General features: G+C 45.3%; 1 protein-coding gene across 2 annotated transcripts in view; it reads left to right on the top strand.

Moving 5' to 3' along the window:
- The window catches only part of ORC1 (origin recognition complex subunit 1), a 33,619-nt gene extending 12,298 nt beyond the window's left edge, over positions 1-21,321 (top strand). For both annotated transcript variants that reach the window (XM_032137027.2, XM_032137026.2), the window contains exons 7-17: positions 3,121-3,225; positions 3,806-4,001; positions 6,484-6,581; positions 7,172-7,273; positions 7,708-7,879; positions 8,493-8,600; positions 8,867-9,016; positions 10,676-10,795; positions 18,587-18,756; positions 19,277-19,364; positions 20,801-21,321. In XM_032137027.2, the coding sequence (XP_031992918.1) occupies positions 3,121-3,225; positions 3,806-4,001; positions 6,484-6,581; positions 7,172-7,273; positions 7,708-7,879; positions 8,493-8,600; positions 8,867-9,016; positions 10,676-10,795; positions 18,587-18,756; positions 19,277-19,364; positions 20,801-20,995 (1,504 nt within the window). In that variant the 3' untranslated portion in view covers positions 20,996-21,321. The remainder of the gene's footprint in view (positions 1-3,120; positions 3,226-3,805; positions 4,002-6,483; positions 6,582-7,171; positions 7,274-7,707; positions 7,880-8,492; positions 8,601-8,866; positions 9,017-10,675; positions 10,796-18,586; positions 18,757-19,276; positions 19,365-20,800) is intronic.
- Positions 21,322-24,593: the final 3,272 nt, after the last annotated feature.

The raw sequence follows: 24,593 nt of genomic DNA, 5'->3' as shown, positions 1-24,593 counted from the left end.
CATCCACACCAACATCTATTATTTTTTGATTTTTTAAATCGTGGCCATTCTAACAGGAATAAGGTGGTATTTCATTGTGGTTTTAATTTGCATTTCCCTGATAATTAGTGCTGTTGAATATTTTTTCATATGTTTGCTGGCTGTTTCTATATCTTCTTTTGTGAATTGTCTATTCATGTCCTTTGCCTACTTTTTTTTACCTTTTGTTTTTTTTTGAGCGGGAGTCTTGCTCTGTTGCCCAGGCTAGAGTGCAGTGGTGCGATCTTGGCTCACTACAACCTCTGCCTCCTGGGTTCAAGCAGTTCTCCTGCCTCAACCTCCCTGAGTAGCTGGGACTATAGGCACTCACCACCACGCCCGACTAATTTTTGTATTTTAGTAGAGGCGGGATTTTGCCATGTTGGCTAGGCTAGTCTCGAACTCCTGATCTCAAGTGATCCACCCATCTCAGCCTCCCAGAGTGCTGGGATTACAGGCGTGAGCCACTGCACCCCGCTCTTTGCCCAGTTTTTGATCAGATTATTTGTTTTTTTCTTGCTGATTTGTTTGAGTTCCTTGTAGATTCTGGATATTAGTCCTTTGCTGGATGCATAGTTTGCAAATATTTTCTCCCACTCTGTGGGTTGTCTGTTTATAGTCTGCTAATTATTTCTTTTGCTGTGCAGAAGCTTTTTAGTATCATTGGGTCCCATTTATTTATTGTTGTTTTTGTTGCATTTGCTTTTGGGTTCTAAGTCATGAATTCTTTGCCTAACAATGTCTAGAAGACTTTTTCCAATGTTATCATCTAGATTTTTTTTTTTTTTTTTTTTGAGATGGAGTCTCACTCTGTCTGATGCCCGGGCTGGAGTGCAGTGGCATGATCTCAGCTCACTGCAACCTCTGCCTCGCGGGTTCAAGCAGTTCTTCTGCCTCAGCCTCCCGAGTAGCTGGGATTACCAGCGCCAGCCACTATGCCTGGCTAATTTTTGTATTTTTAGTAGAGACAGGGTTTCACCATATTGGCCAGGCTGGTTTCGAACTCCTGACCTTGTGATCCACCTGCCTCAGCCTCCCAAAGTACTGGGATTACAGGCGTGAGCCACCCCGCCTGCCTGTTATCTTCTAGATTTTTTATGGTTTCAGGTTTTAGATTTAAGTCTCTGATCCATCTTTAGTTGATTTTTGTCTAAGATGAGAGATGAGGATCCAGTTTCTTTCTTCTTCTTTTTTTTTTTTTTTTCTTTTTTTGGAGACAGAGTTTTGCTCTCGTCCAGGCTGGAGTGCAGTGGCACGATCTCGGATCACTGCAACCTCCGCCTCCTGAGTTCAAGCGATTCTCCTGCCTCAGCCTCCCGAGTAGCTGGCATTACGGGCACCTGCCACCATGCCCAGCTAATTTTTTGTATTTTTAGTAGAGACAGGGTTTCACTGTGTTGGCCAGGCTGATCTCAAACTCCTGACCTCAGGTGATCCACCCACCTCGGCCTCCCATTTTTGTATTTTTAGTAGAGACAGGGTTTCACCGTGTTGGCCAGGCTGATCTCAAACTCCAGACCTCAGGTGGTCCACCCATGTCGGCCTCCCAAAGTGCTGGGATTACAGGCATGAGCCACCATGGCCGGCCCCAGTTTCATTCTTCTACGTGTGGCTTGCCAATTATTCCAGCACCATTTGTTGAATAGGGTGTCCTTTTCCCACTTTATGTTTTTGTTTGCTTTGTTGAAGATCAGTCGGCTGTAAGTATTTGGCTTTATTTCTGGGTTCTCTGTTCTGTTCCATTGGTCTACGTGCCTATTTTTATACCAGTACCATGCTGTTTTGGTAACTATATCCTTGAAGTTATAGTTTGAAGTTAGGTAATGTGATGCCTCCAGATTTTTCTTTTTGCTTAGTGTTGCTTTGTCTATGTGGGCTTTCTTTTTTGGTCCATATGGATTTTAGTATTGTTTTTTCTAGTTCTGTGAAGAATGATGATAGTATTTTGATGGGAATTGCACTGAATATGTTGAATCTGTAGATTGCTTTTGCAGTGTGGTCATTTACACAATATTGATTCTACCCATCCATGAGCATGGGATGTGTTTCCATTTGTTTGTGTCATCTATGATTTCTTTCAGCAATGTATCAGATCTAGGACCTTTTTGGATGAGTCTTCAGAGTTTTCTAGGTATATGATCATATCATTGGTGCACATTAACAGTTTGACATGCTCTTTTTTAATTCGGATGCCCTTTATTTCTTTCTCTTTTCTGATTGCTCTGGCTAGGACTCATTTTTTAACTGGAGACTATTCTCAAATACAAACTGTACAAAAAGATAAGACATTTAGAACAAACTTTGCTGTACAAATAAAAATGCAACAAGCCAGAAGTTACAATTTGTAGTATTTGCTACCTAGAAACTTCAGCACCTGTTCCATAATAGGTTGCTCAATAAATGCTTTATATTGAATATATAGCTGCATTTCTGCTAACCTTGAGCCTGTGTGGATAATAAATTCATGCATGCATCAGAAACAAAAAAGGACAAGCACCTCTCCCTGGGAGTAGTATATTTTGGTCTCTAGTTGGGGAGGTGGTGAGTCTAATTTAAATAAGCTTAAGGCAGACTTTGAACTCTGGGTTTGAGTCAAGCTTCAATTATAACTTTTTAGTTATAATTTTTTGCCAACTTTTTAGCAAAAAGAAAGTTTTGCTCTTTTCTTTTCTTTTTTTTTTTTTTTTTTTTGAGACAGAGTCTCACTCTGTCGCCCAGGCTGGAGTGCAATGGCACAATCTCAGCTCACTGCAAGCTTTTCCTCCCGGGTTCACGCCATTCTCCTGCCTCAGCCTCCTGAGTAGCTGGGACTACAGGCGCCCGCCACCACGCCCAGCTAATTTTTTGTATTTTTAGTAGAGACAGGGTTTCACCATGTCAGCCAGGATGGTCTCGATCTCCTGACCTCATGATCCACCTGCCTCGGCCTCCCAAAGTGCTGGGATTACAGGCGTGAGCCACCGCGCCTGGCCAGTTTTGCTCTTTTCAAAGTATGTATAAAAAGACTGGGAGCCAGTCGGGCCACTTGACTATCTTCTGGTGCCTGTTGTACACTCTGGTATCCAAAACTGCTTCCCCTGACCTCGCTGTGATTTCTCGTAGGGATGCAAAAGAAGTAGAAGCTCAGAATGAAGCCACCTCTACTCCCCATCGTATCCGCAGGAAGAGTTCTGTCTTGACTATGAACCGGATTAGGCAGCAGCTTCGGTAAGACTACTCCTTGGCAGGCAGAGAAACATTGCTGCCATCTCTGATATCTATAATCTTATCACTTAAAGCCTCTTATGCTGTTTATTTGCCAATCCATTGAAATTGACCTTTTACCTAGCATGTCTGGAATTATGTTAAGTTTCAAATAATTGTCTTAGTTTGAAGGGGCAAGAAATACTTCCTGGGCTTAGGTGGCTCCCATCCCTAATCATCATGTCCAGCAAGACTGGTGGTGGGATGGGGTGCCTAAGAGCATGAACTTGGATTCTGACAGATCTGGATTTGAACCTGGGCTTTGTCATTTACCATCTGTGTAACCTTGGGAAGGCAAAATTACCTTTCTAAGCCTGAAATTCCTCATCTACAAAATATAATAATATACATGTCATAAAGTCGTTGAGGGGTTTAATGAGATAATATAAATAACGCTCCTAACAGATATGTCTCGGTAGCAAGCACCCATGTTGCCTGGTCACAGGAGGGACCCTGCAATACTTGTAATACACACTAATCTTACAGAGTTCTTCCTATTTAGACTTGAACACTGAGTATCAAAAAATGTGTCCCTACCATTCAGGTTTCTAGGTAATAGTAAAAGTGACCAAGAAGAGAAAGAGATTCTGCCAGCAGCAGAGATTTCAGACTCTAGCAGTGATGAAGAAGAGGCTTCCACACCACCCTGTCCAAGGAGAACACCCAGAACTGTGTCCAGGAACCTGCAATCTTCCTTGAAGTCATCCTTACATACCCCCACGAAGGTGCCAAAGAAAAGTGTAAGGTTCTTCTAGGTTTACTTCCCATTGAAGCATCCCTCTCTTAGTTTAAAAGTTACAAATGCTGAGGTCACAGATTAGTAACAGCTGGAATCTGAGGACAGGTCTGTTATATTCAGTTCTATTCTCTGTGGAATATTCATGGAGAAAGGGACCTAAGTGAACACTAGGACTGAAAATGAATCTAGTAGAGAGTGATTTTTGAGGTAAGTCCCTTTTACGGTACAGAATCAGATGGCCAAGAGCTGAACTTCCTGAGGGAAGTACAAGACCCACTCCTCTTTGCATTTCCCACGGAGCACTGGCAGAGTGGGTATCGCATGTACAGCCACCGAGCGGTGGTGTTAGTTTTGTTGTCCCACTTGATACACCTGAGAAACCGGGAGTGCTACTTACATATTGGTAACAAATCGTGTCACAGCAAGATGGAAGGAGGAGATCAGTGGACATCTTTTCTGCTTCCTGTGGAACTTTAGCAGAACACCAAAAAGGTATTCAGATCAGGATCTTCTCGTGTTCGAATGTGCTTGAGAAATGTTTGAATTAAAGTTAAACTGACAGAGCATCTTATTCTTTGGAACACAATTGAGAAATCTTAATTAGAAGACTTTCTAAAGCTGATGTCCATTTTTCCATGTGAAGATGTGATTTGGCTTGGGTTGAAATCAAAGAAAAATCTCGGCTGGGCACGGTGGCTCATGCCTGTAATCCCAGCACTTTGGAGGCCGAGGTGGGTGGATCAGTTGAGGTCAGGAATTCAAGACCAGCCTGCCAACAGTGGTGAAACCCTGTCTCTGCTTAAAATATAAAAATTAGCCGGGCATGGTTGCAGGTGCCTGTAATCCCAGCTACTCTGGAGGCTGAGGTGGGAGCATCACTTGAACCTGGGAGGCGGAGGTTTCAGTGAGCTGAGATCACACCATAGCACTCTAGCCTGGGTGGCAGAGTGAGACTCTATCTCAAGAAAAAAGTCTCTAGGGAAAGGAATCCAGTAGATCAGTAGTCCCCAGCCCTTTTGGCACCAGGGACCCCCTTCATGGAAGACAAATTTTCTGTGGATGGCAGGGGCTCGGGGGATGGTTTCAGGATGAAATTGTTCTACCCCAGATCACCAGGCATTGGATTCTCATAAGGAGTGTGCAACCTAGATCCCTTGCACATGCAGTTCGCAATAGGATTTGCACTCCTATGAGAATCTAATGCCTCTGCTGCTCTGGCAGAAGGCAGAACTCAGGTGGTAATACTCACCTGCCCACCACTCACCTCCTGCTGTGTCCTGGTTCCTAACAGGCCTCTGGTTTGATTGGGTCTCCTGGCCCCCACCCAAGAGTAGGGATATAGGGTGTAGGGTACCTTCAGCATAATAAAAAAGGGCAAAAGCCCATCAGGTTTCTTGATACCTTCTCAGCAAGGCCTTGTCAACTCTTTTCTGTTTTCTCCAAAATTAATAAATGTAAAGCTTTTTTTTTTTTTTTTTTTTTTTGAGACACGGTCTTGCTCTGTCTCTTGCCCAGGCTGGAGTGCAGTGGTGCAATCTCAGCTCACTGCAGCCTCAACCTCCTGGGCTGAAGCAATCCTTCCACCTCAGCCTCCTGAGTAGCTGGGACTACAGGAGTGTGCCATCATGCCTAACTAATTTAGAGGGGGCTTTCACCTCTGTGTTGCCCAGGCTGGCCTCGAACTCCTGAGTTTAAGCAGTCCTCCTGCCTTGGCCTTTCAAAGTGCTGGGATTACAGGCGTAAGTCACCGCACCAGCCTGTAAAGCCTTTTAAACAGAGTTTAAGTGCTTTCTGCCTCAGGAGGAAGTGGAGAGATTGTTCTCTCTCTAGCCAGGCTGAAAACAGAGGATGGGTAGAGTGAAATGCCCCATAGAAAGGAATGCTTTGTGGAAACGCCATGAAGATGAGGGAAGCAGCAGCAGGCTTGCTCTAGCCATGAGCAAGGAAGAAGATAGAGGGCTGTTAGACTACACTAAGCAGTGACCTGGGGGTTTGGAGTGGAAAAATCTGCCAAGGTTTCTCCAAGTCCCATACCGTGGGCCATGGAAGTCCTGGGCTGATGCTTGACTACATCTTCAAATAAGCCCAGGGAAAGATCTAATGAATCAAATCTAGTTTATGCCTCCTCTTCTCTTCTGTATTTGGGCAGAGTAGTTAGGGTTTCTTAAACATTTCTTGTTTTTCAAGATAATATTTTAAATAGTATTTCATCCAAACTTAATTCTTTCCTCAGACTGACATTGTTATAAATCCTGATACTATACATACATTAGAAAAAAGAAACCATGTTTGGACGATGAACAAAGTTTATGCAATGTGAGGTGAGAGGGGGAGAGTCATGGTCCTTTAAATCCAGAAAGGAACTAAGAGGAATTCACCACCTCTCTTCCTTTTATCAGATCAGCACAAATCACATTTGCTGGTGTGTCCTGGATGGTGTTTTGCTTTTCTCTTGTGAAATATGTTCTCTGTTTTGAATACAGCTCAAGCCTAGAACGCCACGTTGTGCCACTCCTCAGATCCGTAGTCGAAGCCTGGCTGCCCAGGAGCCAGCCAGTGTGCTGGAGAAAGCCCGACTGAGGTACTGCTGCTCTTGATTCCCCTTCAGAGAGGCAGGAACCATGGGGCCTCTGCTTTCATTCACATGAAATTAGCAGTCACTGGTCTACCTAATAAAGATAGATACACTATGTGTCTATACTTTTACCTATCTAGGTAAAGTGAGTGTGTGTTTAGAAAAAAGAAACCTCTCAGGTAGCATCTGGGTTAGCCAATGTGGACAGGCCCTGGGAGGACTGACCTTCCCGTCTGCTGCCATCATTTCCGCAGGGATGGAAGATGATTAGTCAGGACAGTGCCTCTTATATTATGATGCCCTTTAGAACCATATGGAGACTTTCATATAAGTCTGGATCCTGTCAGAAATGAAGCAAAATCTGAATCTCCTGTGGGATGAGGTCCACCCATGTGATTTGGGTGGAGAAACGGAGGCCAAGGATTATGAGGCCAAATGGAGGGATTCGAGAATGAAGGGGTTCTCTGGCATTTGAAATTGAGTTTTCAGGTAGAAACATAGACAAGAAACCATAATCATTTTCCATTGATTAATGAGTACATGGTTGGAGAATGTTCCTAAAGTCTTCCTTTTCTCTCATTTACCACCAATGGTAGGCTGCACGTTTCTACTGTACCTGAGTCTCTTCCCTGTCGGGAACAGGAATTCCAAGACATCTACAACTTTGTGGAAAGCAAACTCCTTGACCATACCGGAGGGTGAGTCATGTGAGGCAGGCAGGGTAGTTTGGGGAATAAGGCCCCTGCTAGTAGAATGCCTTGGGTGTTACAGTTCAGCCACAGAGGCTTTCTCCAGTATCAGCAGACTAGACCAAATCATTGCTGAAGCCTAAAGCTTCTGAAACATTTGTTGCCAAAGTAATCCTATAGGAACAGAAATTTTGCCTTTCAGAAAGAATGAAACTGGCCTTCATTGAGTAGGCAGTTTGTATATAGCATTACTTGTGGAATGAATGATTCTATATAAGCAGGTCCTACTCTGACCAGCTTCCAAGGATGGTCCCTACTGCCCCCACCTCCACATTTCAAGGGTCTCGGTCCTTCCCTCAGTATACATTCCCACACTCCTAACTGATTATAGCGTGTAGTAGCTGGCTGAGACCTACCCCACGGGTTTTCCCTTCTTGCTCTAGGTGCATGTACATCTCCGGTGTCCCTGGGACAGGGAAGACTGCTACTGTGCATGAGGTGATACGCTGCCTGCAGCAGGCAGCCCAAGCCAATGATGTTCCTTCCTTTCAATACATTGAGGTCAATGGCATGAAGCTGACGGAGCCCCACCAAGTCTATGTGCAAATCTTGCAGGTAAGCAGAGCTGTTTAGGCTTTTTGGAAAATACCGTTTCTTCGTGACACATGAAAAAGGAAAGAGTTACTTAATTTTGCGTGTATTGCATATTCATGATATACCAGGCATTGTCCTTTCTGTAGAGGTAGCAAGGGCAAGGAAGACAGAATTCTTACCCTAAGGGACTTCAAAGTCTAGGAGCTGGATAATGATTACAAGCCAGGAAGCCAGTACTTACCCACATGGTGAAATCTGTGAGCTCACAGGTAGCAGTGTGGCAACATGGAAAAGGAGTCCGTGGCAGGCCAGAGGTTGAGCCTTGCTCTTTTGTCCATGGGCTGTTATTCTGGAGCAGGTAACATCCAGTTATAGAATTATGTAATAGTGATTTTAAGGGGGCTTCTGGCCCAGCCTGTGACTCATTTGCATTTCAAACTCATATACTTTCTTTATCTTCTCTTTTGGTGCGTTCTCTTGTCCTTCCAAGTTAGGGTTAAGACTAGATTGGGAGGCAGAATATAGGATACCGAAGTCCTCAGGCTAAATGCCTCCCTCCATTTGCAGATTTAACTTTAAGCCCAAGGGAGTAAGATCCTTACAGTTCCTCACAACTGTGTTTCTCCTAATGCAGAAGCTAACAGGCCAAAAAGCAACAGCTAACCATGCGGCAGAACTGCTGGCAAAGCGATTCTGCACCCGAGGGTCTCCTCAGGAAACCACCGTCCTGCTTGTGGATGAGGTGAGGTGCCCATGGGAGGACAGGAGAAGAAACGGGGCTGTACTTACATTTCAGGAGCAAGTGCTGGGTGGGAGGGAAGAAAGTCCTGGCTCCCTTCCCCATTCATATGAGCCCATTTTCTGGTGCTGAGAGGCATGTGTCAATGGACTGCTTTGGTGCTATGACTTGGGAAATATGCAGCTAAAGCAGTGGTTATAGGTCTTCATTTTGAAGCCCCAGCTCAGTCTCTGTGATTGACTCTGCACCTCTCTCCTTTTCCCTGGCAGCTCGACCTTCTGTGGACTCACAAACAAGACATAATGTACAATCTCTTTGACTGGCCCACTCATAAGGAGGCCCGGCTTGTGGTCCTGACAATTGCCAACACAATGGACCTGCCAGAGCGAATCATGATGAACCGGGTGTCCAGCCGACTGGTAGGTTCTAGGGCAGTTCCCATGCTGTTCTTGTAGATCTGTAAGCTTGGCCAAGAAGTTCTGCAAAAATGGTCCAGGTGTGGTGGCTCACGCCTGTAAACCCAGCACTTTGGGATGCCAAGGCAGGCAGATAACTTGAGGTCAGGAATTCAAGACCAGCCTGGCCAACACAGTGAAACCCCGTCTCTACTAAAAATGCAAAAATTAGCCAGGCTAATTTTTACTTACTCAGGAAGCTGAGGCAGGAGAATTGCTTGAACTCCAGAGGCAGAGTTGCATTGAGTTGAGATCGTGCCACTGCACTCCAGCCTGGCAACAGAGCGAGACTCCATCCCCCCAAAAAAAAGTTCTGCAAAAATGAATACTAAAATAAATGGGGACATTAAGAAATGTGATTTCTGCAATGCTTATAGTTTCTATGTTGGAATATATAACCATTGCATGATTTTCTGCAAACATCATATCTTGGTGTTCTGCTACTCGTGGACTTTTAAACTGCACCAAGCCATGGAGGTTTAATTATTTAAAAAAAATGTTTTAGGCTGGGCACAGTGGCTCATGCCTGTAATCTCAGCACTTTGGGAGGCCAAGGCAGGCAGATCACCTGAGGTCAGGAGTTCAAGACCAGCCTGACCAACATGGAGAAACCCCATCTCTACTAAACATACAAAAATTAGCCAGGTGTGGTGACACATGCCTGTAATCCCAGCTACTCGGGAGGCTGAGGCAGGAGAATCGCTTGAACCCAGGAGGCGGAGGTTGCGGTGAGCTGAGATCGCGCCACTGCACTCTCCAGCCTGGGCAACAAGAGCGAAACTGTCTCAAAAAAAAAAGAAAAAAAAAAGTTTTAGCACTTATAACCTGCCAGGCAGCGTTAGGTGCTTGGAATAGTGCAATAAACCAGGCAGATGCAGTGTCTGCCCTCACGGGCCTTGCAGTTCAGCAGGAAGCACAGCGAGAAATCATGAAGAGCCTGGTAAGTGAAGCCAAGTGCAGTGACAATGTATAGCATAGATCTGAAGATCCTGTCACTCACCAATTAAAGCATCTCAGCTTTTATCTACTTCCAAATGATTCTGATAGAATCAAAGGTCCTTAGGCTGGGCGTGGTGGCTCATGCCTATAATCCCGGTTTAGGCCATGCGTGGTTGCTCACGCCTGTAATCCCAGCACTTTGGGAGGCCAAGGCGGGTGGATCACGAGGTCAGGAGATCGAGACCATCCTGGCTAACACGGTGAAACCCTGTCTCTACTAAAAATACAAAAAAATTAGCTGGGCGTGGTGGTGGGTCCTGGTAGTCCCAGCTCCTTGGGAGGCTGAGGCAGGAGAATGGCGTGAACCCAGGAGGCGGAGCTTGCAGTGAGCCGAGATTATGCCACTGCACTCCAGCCTGGGCAGCAGAGTGAGACTCCGTCTCAAAGAAAAAAAAAAAAAAAGAATCAAAGGTACATAAATTAAATGAGAAAATAGTTCAAGAACTACTGCCCTACAGGACACCACTGGTCATTGTCAGTAAAGGCAGTGGTAGTCTAGGTATGAAATGTGTAATTTGTTTTATGGGACCTGGGAATCGGGTTTGGGGGCCCAAGGGTGACTTTCCACCTGGATAATCATTGGGCAATCAACGAACTTATTCCTCTGTTGTTTTCGCTCCCCAGGGTCTTACCAGGATGTCCTTCCAGCCCTATACATATAGCCAGCTGCAGCAGATCCTAAGGTCCCGGCTCAAGCATCTAAAGGCCTTTGAGGATGATGCCATCCAGCTGGTAGCCAGGAAGGTAAGTCACCAGCTACACCTATAAATCAGTCAGCACATCTTTGCTGAGTACCTGCTGGGTATGAGGCCCTATGCTGGTACTCTGAGGATGAAAAGAAATTTAGAAAGTCCTGTAAAAATATCAAAAAAGAGAGACAAGATTCTGAGAAATTCCTTAGCCTTGTTATTTTATGATTGATTAGAGGGCCCTAAGTATTGTGGGTTTATATGCGAACTAATGGGAATTGATTCAGGGAGCAAGCAGTTTGGCATGATGAAAGGGATAGTAGTCAGGTAGACAAACCTGGTTTGAATTCTGGCCGTAATGCTTAGTAGGCATGCAGAAGGTTATAGGCAAGTTACTTAAAAATTTCCTAAGCCTCAGTTTTCTTCTCTGAAGAAGAATGGGAGCACTTACCTCATAGGGTCATTGTGAAAATATAACAAGATCACGTCTATTACATGCCCAGCAAGGCACACTCTCCAGGCTAGATATGAGGTATTAGATGCCCCTCCCCTCCAAGTCTAATAGGAGAATGCTCCCTGAGAGTTCACCACAGACTAGTCTCCCCGGCTACTGAGGAACAAAGTGGGTTAAATGTCTGCCTCAAGCTGAAAGAAAGAAAAACCGTACATCCACAAGTATTTCAGCACGTAAAAGAATTATAAACTTATTTCTAGTTTCCTCTTGCCAACACACCCTTCACCCTGAATGGCTGTAGCAGCAGCACATGACTGTGACTCCTGCTTGGAACTAGCTACTATGTTAGGGACTGGGGTGAGAGGTGAGCCAGCTGTGTGCCTGTCTCCAGGCTTTGCTTTCCAGGAGAGAGATCCTCAAAGTTATCATCTAGGCATTTTATGGGTAGAGTTTTTCACTTTTGCTGTTATGCTGTCTATCTAGACTATCTAAGAGGCTTTTTCTTTTTCCGAACGATCCTTTTTTTATGCCATCCTTTTTTTTTTTTTTTTTTTTTGAAACAGCGTCTCACTCTGACACCCAGGCTGGAGTGCAGTGGCGTGATCTCAGCTCACTGCAACCTCCGCCTTCTAGGTTCAAGTGATTCTCCTACCTCAGCCTCCCGAGTAGCTGGGATTACAGGTGTGTACCACCATGCCCGGCTAATTTTTGTATTTTAGTAGAGATGGGGTTTCGCCATGTTGGCCAGGCTGGTCTTGAACTCCTGACCTCAGGTGATCCACCCACCTTGGCCTCCCAAAGTGCTGGGATTACAGGAGCAAGCCACTGCACTCAGCCAATGCCATCCTATTTATTTGAGATTGTCCTCTCCCGTTTTCCTCCAAGATGCTTCTGTCAGTTGATTTTGGTCTCTATCTTGCATTGTTAGAGACTTTCTGCAGTTGTCTTGGTTGTCCTCTCAGGTGTAAGTGTGGAGATTAAACAGCTGGCTCTGATCATGTGAGTGGGGCTTATTCACTATGAGCTTTGCTGTGGGATGATCTGAGTGGGCCAATATCACTGTCTTTCCATCTTTCCCATGGGGATAGTCAGATTTCTCAGTATGCTTCCCCTGTCCTGTCTGGAGGGCAGTGTTCTGGGAATGAGGGGCTGATGCCAGGTACAGAAGAGGTCTTCCAGTTTGGCATGCATATAGTAAGCATCTATTTTTGGTAAGGGACACCTCTTCTACAATAATGCCTAGCATTCCTAGGACCAGAGACTTTTTGCTAAACTTCGCTTGAGAATAAATTTCCTTTGTTGTTGTTTTTTTTGTTTGTGTTTTTTTGTTTTTTGTTTGTTTTTGTTGTTTGTTTTTGTTTTTTCTTGTTTTTTTGTTTGTGTTTTTGTTTTTGTTTATTTTTGTTTTTGTTTTTTTTGAGATGGAGTCTTACTCTGTCTCCAGGCTGGAGTGCAATGGTGCAATTTCGGCTCACCGCAACCTCCGCCTCCTGTGTTCAAGCCATTCTCCTGCCTCAGCCTCCCAAGTAGCTGGGACTACAGGTGTGCACCACCACACCCAGCTAATTTTTGTATTTTTAGTAGAGACAGGGCTTAACCATGTTGGCCAGGCTGGTCTCAATCTCTTGACCTCCTGATCCACCCACCTCAGCCTCCCAAAGTGCTGGGATTACAGCCAATAAAACTTTTATTTATAAAAACAGATGGTGAGCCACACTTTGTTGTTTCCTGATCTAAGGCATCTTTAGTTTCTTAACGTCCTCAACTTTTTTTAACTTTCAACTGCAACCAAATAGTACCTACTTTTGGCCAGGCGTGGTGGCTCACGCCTGTAATCCCAGCACTTTGGGAGGCTGAGGCAGGTGGATCACAAGGTCAGGAGATCGAGACCATCCTGGCTAACACGGTGAAACCCTGTCTCTACTAAAAATACAAAAAATTAGCTGGGCGTGGTGGCACGAGCCTGTAGTCCCAGCTACTAGGGAGGCTGAGGCAGGAGAATCACTTGAACCTGGGAGGCTGAGGTTGCAGTGAGCCGAGATCGTGCCACTGCACTCCAGCCTGGACGACAGAGCGAGACTCTGTCTCAAAAAAATAATAATAATAATTATAATTCTGCAAGTTAGAAAGACATGGAAGAGTAGCAGTTAGTGTAGCAGACTGCAGAAAGCCAAATCCTAAACCTGTATTGGGGAATCCAAGAACAAATCTAAGTTACATTAAAAATCCTCAAAATGCTCAGGAGTTAGTGGTGCTGGAAAGAGGTAAAGCGGGGTTGTTTTGCTAAAGTAGGGAATTTTTTTTTTTTTTTGAGACAGAGTCTCGCTCTGTCTCCCAGGCTGGAGTGCAGTGGTGTGATCTCAGCTCACTGCAAACTCGGCCTCCCAGGTTCAAGTGATTCTCCTGCCTCAGCCTCCCTAGTAGCTGGGACTACAGGTGCCCGCCAACATGCCCAGCTAATTTTTTGCATTTTCAGTAGATACGTGGTTTCACCGTGTTAGCCAGGATGGTCTCAAGCTCTTGACCTCGTAATCTGCCTGCCTCGGCCTCCCAAATTGCTGGGATTACAGGCGTGAGCCACCGCGCCTGGCACTAACTTGCAAAATTATATTTTTAAATCTCCTCCCGTTGCTTCCCTTCCTTTTAGAGTTTTGGGTGGGTTGTTGTTGTTGTCATTGTTTTTTGAGACAGAGTCTTGCTCTGTCACCCAGGCTGGAGTGGAGCAGCACGATCTTGGCTCACTGCAACCTCTGCCTCCCAGGTTCGAGCAATTCTCCTGCCTCAGCCTTGTGAGTAGCTGGGACTACAGGCAGGCACCCGCCACCATGCCCAGCTAATTTTTGTATTTTTAGTGGAGGCGGGGTTTCACCATGTTGTCCAGGCTGGTCTTGAACTCCTGACCTCAAGTGATCTGCCTGCCTTGGCCTCCCAAAATTAAAGGATTATAGGTGTGAGCCACTGCACCTGGCCAGAGTTTTGGTGTTTTTTTTGTTTTGTTTTTGTTTTGAGACGGAGTCTCACTCTGTCTCCAGGCTGGAGTGCAGTGGCATGATCTCGGCTTACTGCAACCTCTGCCTCCTGGGTTCAAGCAATTCTCCTGCCTCCTGCCTCCTGCGCCGGGCAGAGGCGCTCCTCACATCCCAGACCATGGGCGGCCAGGCAGAGACGTTCCTCACTTCCTGAGTAGCTGGGACTACAGGCATGTGCCACCACATCCAGCTAATTTTTTGTATTTTTAGTAGAGACAGGGTTTCACCATGTTAGCCAGGATGGTCTCTATCTCCTGACCTCATGATCTGCCCGCTGCAGCCTCCCAAAGTGCTGGGATTACAGGCGTGAGCCACTGCGCCCGGCCCCAGCCCGGTTTTTTAAACAAAGATTCAGAAGACATCCGATTTGGATGCTGCTCTTCCTCAAATCTCTTGCTGATAGTTTCAAAGCCCTATTTCTTTTTTTTTTTTTTTTCTTTTATGGATCAATGGTAATAACTCAATCCTCTATTTGACAAAGAAGAAGGAGAAGGAAGAGGAAGAAAAAGAAAGTGGGATAAAGGATCAGAAAGGGAGGAAAATAGAAAAAATTAGAGTATGACCCCAGGGTAGACCTGTTTTGTTGTCGCTTGGTTCGTTGGTTGGTTTGACAGTTGTATTTTTCATATGTTTCGCCATGTTGGCCAGGCTGGTCTCGAGCTCCTAGCCTCAAGTGATCAACTCGCCTCAGCCTCCCAGAGTACTGGGACTACAGGCGTGAGCCACCACATCCAGCCCCCACATTGCTTCTGGCCTCTGTGGTAGACCTCCCAGACGGGGCGGCCGGGCAGAGGCGCTCCCCACATCCCAGACGGGGCGGCCAGGCAGAGGTGCTCCTCACTTCCCAGACGGGGCAGCCAGACAGAGACCCTCCTCACTTCCTAGACGGGGTGGCGGCTGGGCAGAGGCGCTCCTCACTTCCTGGACGGGGCGGCTGGGCAGAGGCGCTCCTCACATCCCAGACGATGGGTGGCTCGGCAGAGGCGCTCCTCACATCCCAGAAGGGGTGGCCAGGCAGAGGCGCTCCTCACATCCCAGAAGAGGCGGCTGGGCAGAGGCGCTCCTCACATCCCAGACGGGGCGGCTGGGCAGAGGCGCTCCTCACTTCCCAGACGGGGCGGCGGGGCAGAGGCGCTCCTCACTTCCCAGACGGGGCGGCCGGGCAGAGGCGCTCCTCACATCCCAGAAGGGGCGGCCGGGCAGAGGCGCTCCTCACTTCCCAGACGGGGCGGCCGTGCAGAGGGACTCCTCACTTCCCAGATGGGGCGGCCGGGCAGAGTCGCTCTTCACATCCCAGACGATGGGCGGCCGGGCAGAGGCGCTCCTCACATCCCAGACCATGGGCGGCCAGGCAGAGACGTTCCTCACTTCCTAGACGGGGTGGCGGCCGGGCAGAGGCTCTCCTCACCTCCCAGACGGGGCGGCCGGGCAGAGGAGCTCCTCATAACCCAGAGGATGGGCGGCCAGGCAGAGACGCTCCCCACCTCCCAGACGGGGCGGCGGCCAGGCAGAGGCTGCAATCCCAGCACCCTGGGAGGCCAAGGCAGGCGGCTGGGAGGCGGAGGCTGCAGCGAGCCAAGACCACGCCACCGCACCCCAGTCCGGGCAACACCGAGCACCTAGTGAGCGAGCCTCTGTCTGCAGTCCCAGCACCTCGGAGCACTGGAGGTCAGGAGTTGGAGACCAGCCTGGCCGACATGGCGAAAGCGCGCCTCCAGCCAAAGGAGAAAAACCAGGGAGGGGTGGTGGCGCGCGGCGGCAATCCCAGGCAGCCCGCAGGCCAGGGCAGGAGAATCACGGGAGTCGGACGCAGGGAGTATGCAGCGAGCCGAGTTTACTCCAGCCTGGGCCACAGAGGGAAGAAAGAAAGAAAGAGAGAGAGAAAGAAAGAAAAAGGGAAGGAAGGGAGGGAGGGAGGGAGGGGGGAGGGAAGGGAAGGAAGGACCCTCTCTATTTCTTTACATATAACGAAGCGAATCTGTTTTATATTCTATATCTTATAATTATGATATCTGAAGTCTTCAGGGATCTGATTCTGATAACCATTGATTCTGCTGGTTCCCATGCATATGTGGCTTGGTTTTCTTATTTTTGTGTCTTGATTTTTATTTTATTTTTACTATATGCATGGGATTCAGCATGCTCCTTTATTTGAGAGTTAATTGGGGCCTGGGTTGAAGTTGAATTCATTTAGAATTTGTTTTTTTTTTTTTTTTTTGCTTCTGTTATCTAGGGGCACTACCAACTGTTACCATTTTTAAAATAAAATTCTCCACTTGAGAATTGTAGGAAATACAACATAAATTTGGGCTCCAAATCCAAGCGAGGGCTTATGGTTGTAAAAACTCAGGGAAGTGTCTGGGTGGGGTGGCTCATGCCTATAATCCCAGCAGTTTGGGAGGTCAGGGTGAGAGGATTACTTGAGCCCGGGAGTTTGAGACCAGCCTGGGCAACATATTAAAACCACGTCTCTACAAAAAATTTAAAAATTAGCCCAATGTGATGGCATGTGCCTGTAGTCCCAGCTACTTGGGAGGCTGAGGTAGGAGGATTGCTTGAGCCCAGGAGGTTGAGGCTGCAGTGAGCCACGATCATGCCACTGCACTCCAGCCTGGGTGACAGAGCAAGACCCTCTCTCAGACAAAGAAACCAACAAAAAGTTGGCTGGGCGCAGTGGGTCACACCTGTAATCCTAGCACTTTGGGAGGGTGAAACCCCATTTCTACTAAAAATACAAAAAATTAGCCAGGTGTGGTGGCAGATGTCTGTAATCTCAGCTACTCGGGAGGCTGAGGCAGAAGAATCGCTTGAACCCGGGAGGTGGAGGTTGCAGTAAGCTGAGATCACACCACTGTACTCCAACCTGGGCATCAAGAGCGAAACTCTGTCTCAAAAATAAATAAATAAATAAAACCCATTTTTTTTGTGTGCCCACATCCACCTAGCACCAAGGTCAAGTAGGCCGTTTTCCCTGCCATCCCTTCTGCATGATGGGTCTCTCTCACCCTGTACTGAGGCTGAAGTGGAGGTCAAGTTTCAGGTGCATGCAGGATGTCCTGTTAGGTTCCATGTTGGCTGGGCCTTAGCTTTTTTTTGTGTCTCCCTTGTCCCAGCAGCAGCCCGAAGGGATGCATAGGGTCACCAAGTGTCACTGATACCCTCGGGCTCAGACTGGTTTAGGTGTTTCCTTACCCCCCCCCCCCTTTCACTTTGTCCTGAGGCCCTTGAGTCCCTGCTATTCACCACACAGGATGCCTCTTCAAGAGGCTGTACAGGCGGTGATGGGAGGGGAGGGGAACTGACAAAGCAGAAGGTCTACAGGACACCCTTACCAGTTCGATGTTGGGGATTAGAGGAAGGGAAAAATATAAGCCGATAGTCATGTTTGTGTCCTGGGTTACTTGAAAAGTGATTTTTTTTTTTTTTTTTTTAGACGGACTCTAGCTTTGTCACCCAGACTGGAGTGCAGTGGCATGATCTTGGCTCACTGCAACCTCCACCTCCCAGGTTCAAGTGACTCTCCTGCCTCAGCCTCCCCAGTAGCTGGGATTACAGGCGCGTGCCACCATGCCCGGCTAATTTTTGTATTTTTAGTAGAGATAGGTTTCACCATGTTGGTCAGGCTGGTCCTAAACTTCTGACCTCAAGCGATCCACCTGCCTGGGCCTCCCAAAATGCTGGGATTACAGGTGTGACCCACCGCGCCCCCGACCCTGGCTAATTTTTGTGTTTTTAGTAGAGATGGGGTTTTGCCATGTTGGCCAGGCTGGTCTCAAATTCCTGACCTCAGGTGATCCGCCTGCCTCGGCTTCCCAAAGTTCTCGGATTACAGGTGTGAACCACCGCGTCCAGCCCCTTCTTCCATTCTTGATTCTAGTCCTCTTAGCCATTGACCAAGCTGACCCCAAATTCACCACGTGCTGTAAGGGGTGCCTGGCTATGGCTTTATCTCCAGATAGGCTCCGCCTCAGCCTCTTATCTTTGGCTGGCTGCTTCTGGGGGCACACGTCTCTTTCTATACAAGGAGTGAGAACTCTGTTTGCAGATGCTTCAATAATGATCTTGAACCAAGCGTCTCTGATTTTAGACTTCATTTCCTGAATAGTAAAGCTGAGAATTTCTGCGTTGTCCACTGTGGAGTTAACTGTAAAACCAAGACAGAGGTTTGGACTAGAGGATTAGAGTCCCATGCACAATATAATAATTCATTTCTATTCTTCCTCAAGGTTCCCTGCCAGGGCTAAGTACTTAACTTTACGCTTATGTCCATTGCCAGCACTACCTTTTCTTTTTAGTTGAATACAGAATTTATTTGTTCTTCTGGGCTAAGGTGGCCTCAGGAATAAAATATTCCCTCTTGTAGGTAGCAGCACTCTCTGGAGATGCACGACGGTGCCTGGACATCTGCAGGCGTGCCACAGAGATCTGTGAGTTCTCCCAGCAGAAGCCTGACTCCCCTGGCCTGGTCACCATAGCCCACTCAATGGAAGCTGTGGATGAGATGTTTTCATCATCATACATCATGGCCATCAAGTAAGATGCTCCACTTCCTAAGCCTTCCTGGAAGGCTGTAGAAACATGTTTCCCTTTCTAAGCTTTTACTCATTCAACTTGCACTTACTAATAACACAGTTATTTTTCGTAGGGGCATTATCTAGTCAGGGAAACAGAAATATAACCCTAGGATAATAGAATATTTGCCACTTATTGAGCTATATTATAGGTGTTTAGGGCGTAAAAGTGCTATGATAGGAACAAAAAAAGAAGCAGCTGCTTCTCTCACACTGATTGATGTGCTCAGCTCATGAAATGAGGGCACGGGTATTTATGAGTGACCAGTATATTTCCAGATGTAGTTGCTATGTTTCCTCACTTCCACAGTGACATTTTCTGTATCAGTTTGAGAGTTTGGGGGTCAGGGAGAACCTTGCCAAATAATATAGGAGAAATTATTTCCCAAGTTTTTTCTAAAGACACAGAAAAGTTTTCTTTGGCTTTCCTCTGGGCTGAGGTTACAGCCACTAACAACTCACATCCCCTCGTTTCCTTTAAGAAATTCCTCTGTTCTGGAACAGAGCTTCCTGAGAGCCATCCTCGCAGAGTTCCGTCGATCAGGACTGGAGGAAGCCACGTTTCAACAGGTGATCTCTTTTCAAATCCTTCTAGATTTTGGACTTGCGCTTTTAAAATACGTGGAAATTTCCATGAATGTGTGACAGTCTCTATTTTGTGCCACCTAGAGCATGTGAAAGAATACCAGACCGGCACCTATTTTAATGTGACATTTTATAGAGCTGCATGAGAAGAGACCTTTAGTGACTGGTTTCTGCATGTTAGATTGAAGGCCTATGTGCCAGACACTGTTCAAAGAATGAGATGAACAAGACAGTTACTCCCCGATTACAGCTTATGTTGTAGTGGAGTCAAGGCTTTCAGAATGAGGCCATATTTGAGAACAAATCACAGATCAGTCCAATCCCTACATGGGTATAGTTCAATTAGATCAAGTGAGAGGAATCAGTAGGGCTTGTGCTTTGTTAGTTTACTTAAGACTGGTATCTCTAGGTAATTGGCTGCCTTGGAAGATGAATTGTTAAAGGTGTTTATGAGTGTGTACCTGAGAGTGTGTATGTCTGTGTATGTATGTTTTAGACATCTTTATTTAACTAAAATAAATCAGGAAAACATTTTCCTTTCAGCTACTTATTTATTGGGTTGGTTGTAAATTCTTGTTTAAAATTTTAGCTACTGGTCATGTTTTTCCCATTACTGTTCTCTTCCTAGAGTCTGAGATAGCTCTTCTGCAGAGAGTGACTTTCATTTTAGTTTGTAAACATTTCCTGAACATCTGCAGTGTGCCATTAACTGTGATGGATCCTTGAACCCCAAGCTGATTTGGTTAACATCTCTGTTCCTGACAAGCTCCCAGTCTTGGGGCTGGGACGGGGATGGACTCAGATACTTAGAATGGAAAGTGACCAGAAATGCTGCAGATTTAGCTGACCCAGTTGAGAACGTTAGGGTAGGAATCTATGTTTCCAGCTCTCCTGCTGCCTCCCTTTATTTCTTTATTCAATTTTCTCTCTAGGCCTTTGTGCTTTTCCAAGGGTCATGCCTTGGCATTTGCTCACTGTACCTGATAAGGCAAGTGGCCTTGTAGTAAAATTTGACTTGAATTTTGACAATCTCAATTATGGAACTCTCAGCCCCTGGAAACAAGACTATTTGTATCACCAGTGAGAGTTACTAGTCATTTTATATCCATTAACTCACAAGGGATGTACAGTGTATTTTATAGATAAAATTGAAGTTCAAAAGAGTGCAGTAACTTGCCCAGGTTTACATATTTAGGTAAATGGTAGCACCAGGATTCAGGCCTGCTGTTTTCTGATTCCAAGGCTAGCATTCCATTCTGCCTCTGCATTTTGTGTACCACTGGGGCACCAACTGATGCCTTCTGGAGTGTTTGATATCCTGGGGGCCATGTGTCTGATTTTCCCAAATGAAGAAAGAAAGGAACAGAAAAAGCCCCAGGATTGTATTTCCTCTTAACCTTTGCCTTGCTATTTGTGTCTAGATATATAGTCAACATGTGGCACTGTGCAGAATGGAGGGGCTGCCATACCCCACCATGTCAGAGACCATGGCCGTGTGTTCTCGTCTGGGCTCCTGTCGCCTTCTGCTTGTGGAACCCAGCAGGAATGATCTGCTCCTTCGGGTGCGGCTCAACGTCAGCCAGGACGATGTGCTGTATGCACTGAAAGAAAAGTAAAGGGGCTTCACAAGTTAAAAGACTGTGGTCTTGCTGGGTTTTGTTTTTTGAGACAGGGTCTTGCTCTGTCGCCTAGGCGGAGTGCAGTGGCACGATCATGGCTCACTGCAGCCTTGACTTCTCAGGCTTAGGTGACCCCCCAACCTCAGCCTCCCAGGTGGGTGAAACTACAGGCACATGCCACCACGCCCAGCTGATTTTTTGTAGAGACAGGGCTTCACTATGTTGCCCAGCTAGTCTACAGAGAATCTGATTTCCTTTTTCTAAGTACATGGAATTGTTGTAACAAAGTATATTGAATGGAAATGGCTCTCATGTATTTTGGAATTTTCCATTAAATAATTTGCTTTTTCCTGAGTGTTTATGAAGTTATTACATTATAATCATTACAAACATCTGATTATGAAACCAAACTGTCCTTCCTACAATAGTCCTTCCATGTGACTTTTATTTCTGTTACTAGGCCTGCCATTTATTTAATGGTAACATATATAAAATATAAGTACACGATTTACTTGTATCTATATAAAATACTTCTGAGAGAGTATGCAAGAAACTGATTACACTGATTACCTCTGGAAAGAATCAGATGGCCAGGGTTAGGAGTTAGAGGAGGACTTTTCACTGCATGTCATTATCTGTCTTAAGTTTCGAATAATATAAACAAAATTTAGTTTATAGAAAAGGAACTACTGGAAATAATATAAATCATAAGTAATCTCTAGCCACAAATAGCTAGAAAGTGTAATTTTTACAAAGGTACCATTTACCATAAAAACAAAACAAATCTTTAAATACAAAAGATTTATATGTCACAGAAAATATAAGGTACTTAGAAATAAATTGATTTAAATATTTGTTTATTTTTTCCCTCTGTTACAAGGCTGGAATGCAGTAATGGATCATAGCTTACTCCAGCCTTAACCTCCTGGGTTCAAGTAATCCTGCCTCAGCCTCGTAAGTAGCTGGGATTCCAGGTGTGGGCCACCATGTCCGTCTCCTAGGAATAAATCTAATAAAGAGATGCAAGTAATCTCCAGATAGAAATCAATTCCAATCAATATCTTGGCAAGGTTTCTTGTATGACTTTGCAGTTAATTCTAATATTTATATGGAAACCAACAACAGGCAATGGACATCTAAAACCTCATGAAGTACTGAGGCTGGGTGTGGGTGGCTCATGCCGGTAATCCCAACACTTTGGGAAGCCAAGGCAGGCAGATCACCTGAGGTCAGGAGTTCGAGACCAGCCTGATCAATATGGTGAAATCTCGTTTCTACTAAAAATGCAAAAATTAGTCGGGCATGGTGGTGTCACCTGTAGTCCCAGCTACTTGGGATTCAGGAGAATTGCTTGAACCCACCCAGGAGGCAGAGGTTGCAGTGAGCTGAGATCGCACCATTGCACTCCAGCCTGGGCGACAGAGCAAGACTCCGTCTGAAAAAAAATAAATAAAACCTAATATGAGGTACTGAAAAAAAAAAACAGCCTCACCCGTGTACTAGTCCTGTCAGAAATGCTTGTCCTAAATTTATTGATGAGAAAATTATCAGACAAATCTAAATTGAGGGAGGAGTACTCTGCAAGGCAGCTGTTCAACTCATTGAAAATACTAATATCACAAGAAAAAAACATAAAACATGGAGGAACTATTCTACACCAAAGGAGAATAGAGACATGAGAGCTAAATGCACTATATAAACCTTGACTGGGTCCTGGATTTAGGAAATATAAACAATTATAAACATTATTATTAACTATGTATTAGACAACAGTATTTTGTAAGTGTTAAATTCCCTGAGCATGATAAATTTGTGATTATATAGGAGAATGCTGTTCTTAGGAGATTCATAATGAAATATTTATAAGTGATGTGTTATATCTATAACTCATTCTCAAATCATTTAGCAGAAATGTATTTCTATATTCACATATATATTTATAATTACATATAATGGATTGAGGATCGATATCAATATTTTTAAAACTTCTGCAATGAAAAAGAAAAAATGGGCCGGGCGCAGTGGTTCATACCTGTAATCCCAGCACTTTGGGAGGCCAAGGTGGGTGGATCACCTGAGGTCAGGAATTCGAGACCAGCGCGGCCAACATGGTGAAACCCCATCTCTACCAAAAATACAAAAATTAGCCAGGGGTGGTGGCGTGCACCTGTAATCTCAGCTACTAGGGGGTGCTGAGGCAGGAGAATTGCCTGAACCCAGGAGGCAGAGGTTGCAGTGAGCCAAGATCGTGCCACTGCACTCCAGCCTGGGCAACAGAGCAAGACTGTCTCAGAAAAAAAAAAAAAAAAAAAAAAAGGAAAAAGAAAACAATGGGTAAATAACAAATAAGTCATCCAAAGAAGAAGAAACACGAATGACTGAGAAAATCCATTTTGCATGCAGTAAAAGAGGCATGCAAACCAAAACCATTTCACATCTATTAGAAAACCTTTCTATGGTTATACAGAACAACTGGAACCCCAATACCCTGCTGATGGAGGTAGAATGACTTTTGAAGATTATTTGGTGAATCTTAGCCTAGGAAATGCAAGAAGTTGTATGAGCCAGTGTATTAGTCTGCCCTCATGCTATGAAGAAATACCTGAGACTGGGTAATTTATAAAGAAAAGAGGTTTAATTCACTCACAGTTCCTCATGGCTGGGGAGCCCTCAGGAAACTTACAATCATGGTGAAAGTCACCTCTTCACAGGGCAGCAGGAGAGAGAATGAGTGCCAGCAAGGGAAATGCCAGGTGCTTATAAAACCATCAGATCTCGTGAGAACTCACTCCTATCACAAGAACAGCATGAGGGAAACCATGATTCAATTACCTCCCACAAGATCCCTCCCAGGACACATGGGGATTATGGGATTACTATTCAAGATGAGATTTGGGTGGGGACACAGAGCCAAACCATATCAGCCAGTGTGATGGTTAATAGAGCATGCAGACAGCCTATTGTGGGACTATACACACACACACACACACACACACACACACACACACACACACACACATAGATATCCTATTCTGTTCCTCTAGAGAAACCTGACTAATGCAGCCAGCAATTCCATTCTAAGTATATGCTCTAGAGAAATTCACATACGTACACCAAGAGTCATATACAAAAAGTTCATAGCACTCTTTATAATGGTAAGCCATTGGGAAAGTGACTTATTTTCATGCTATGGAATCATATACAGAAATGAAAATCAGCTACCTAGATAACAGTATGCATGTCAATTTGAGCGAAGCTTACAAACAGGGTTGAGTAGGAAAAGGTTGAAGAATTACACTGTATGTAACCAATGATATAATTTTTAAAAGCTTGCAAAAAAAACCCTATGTATTGCTTAAGAATACCTACATAAAAATAGAAATGCTCAGGAATAATAAACACTAAATTTAGGATAATGGGTACATCTTTGGGAAAGGGAGGTGTTGCAATATGGGAGATGTACAGGTAGCTTCAACTACGTTGTTTTTTTCTTTTTTTCACAAAAATAAGACAGCTTTATGTTGTAAAAACATTAGTTATTTCTCAAAGGTTATGTTCTTCCGTCTTCATCTGTCACCAGCTGTCAGCATCTCCT

Source organism: Hylobates moloch, unplaced genomic scaffold, assembly GCF_009828535.3.
Source record: "Hylobates moloch isolate HMO894 unplaced genomic scaffold, HMol_V3 SCAFFOLD_18, whole genome shotgun sequence".
Lineage (NCBI taxonomy): Eukaryota > Metazoa > Chordata > Mammalia > Primates > Hylobatidae > Hylobates > Hylobates moloch.
This window is presented reverse-complemented; position numbering and strand designations above follow the sequence as displayed.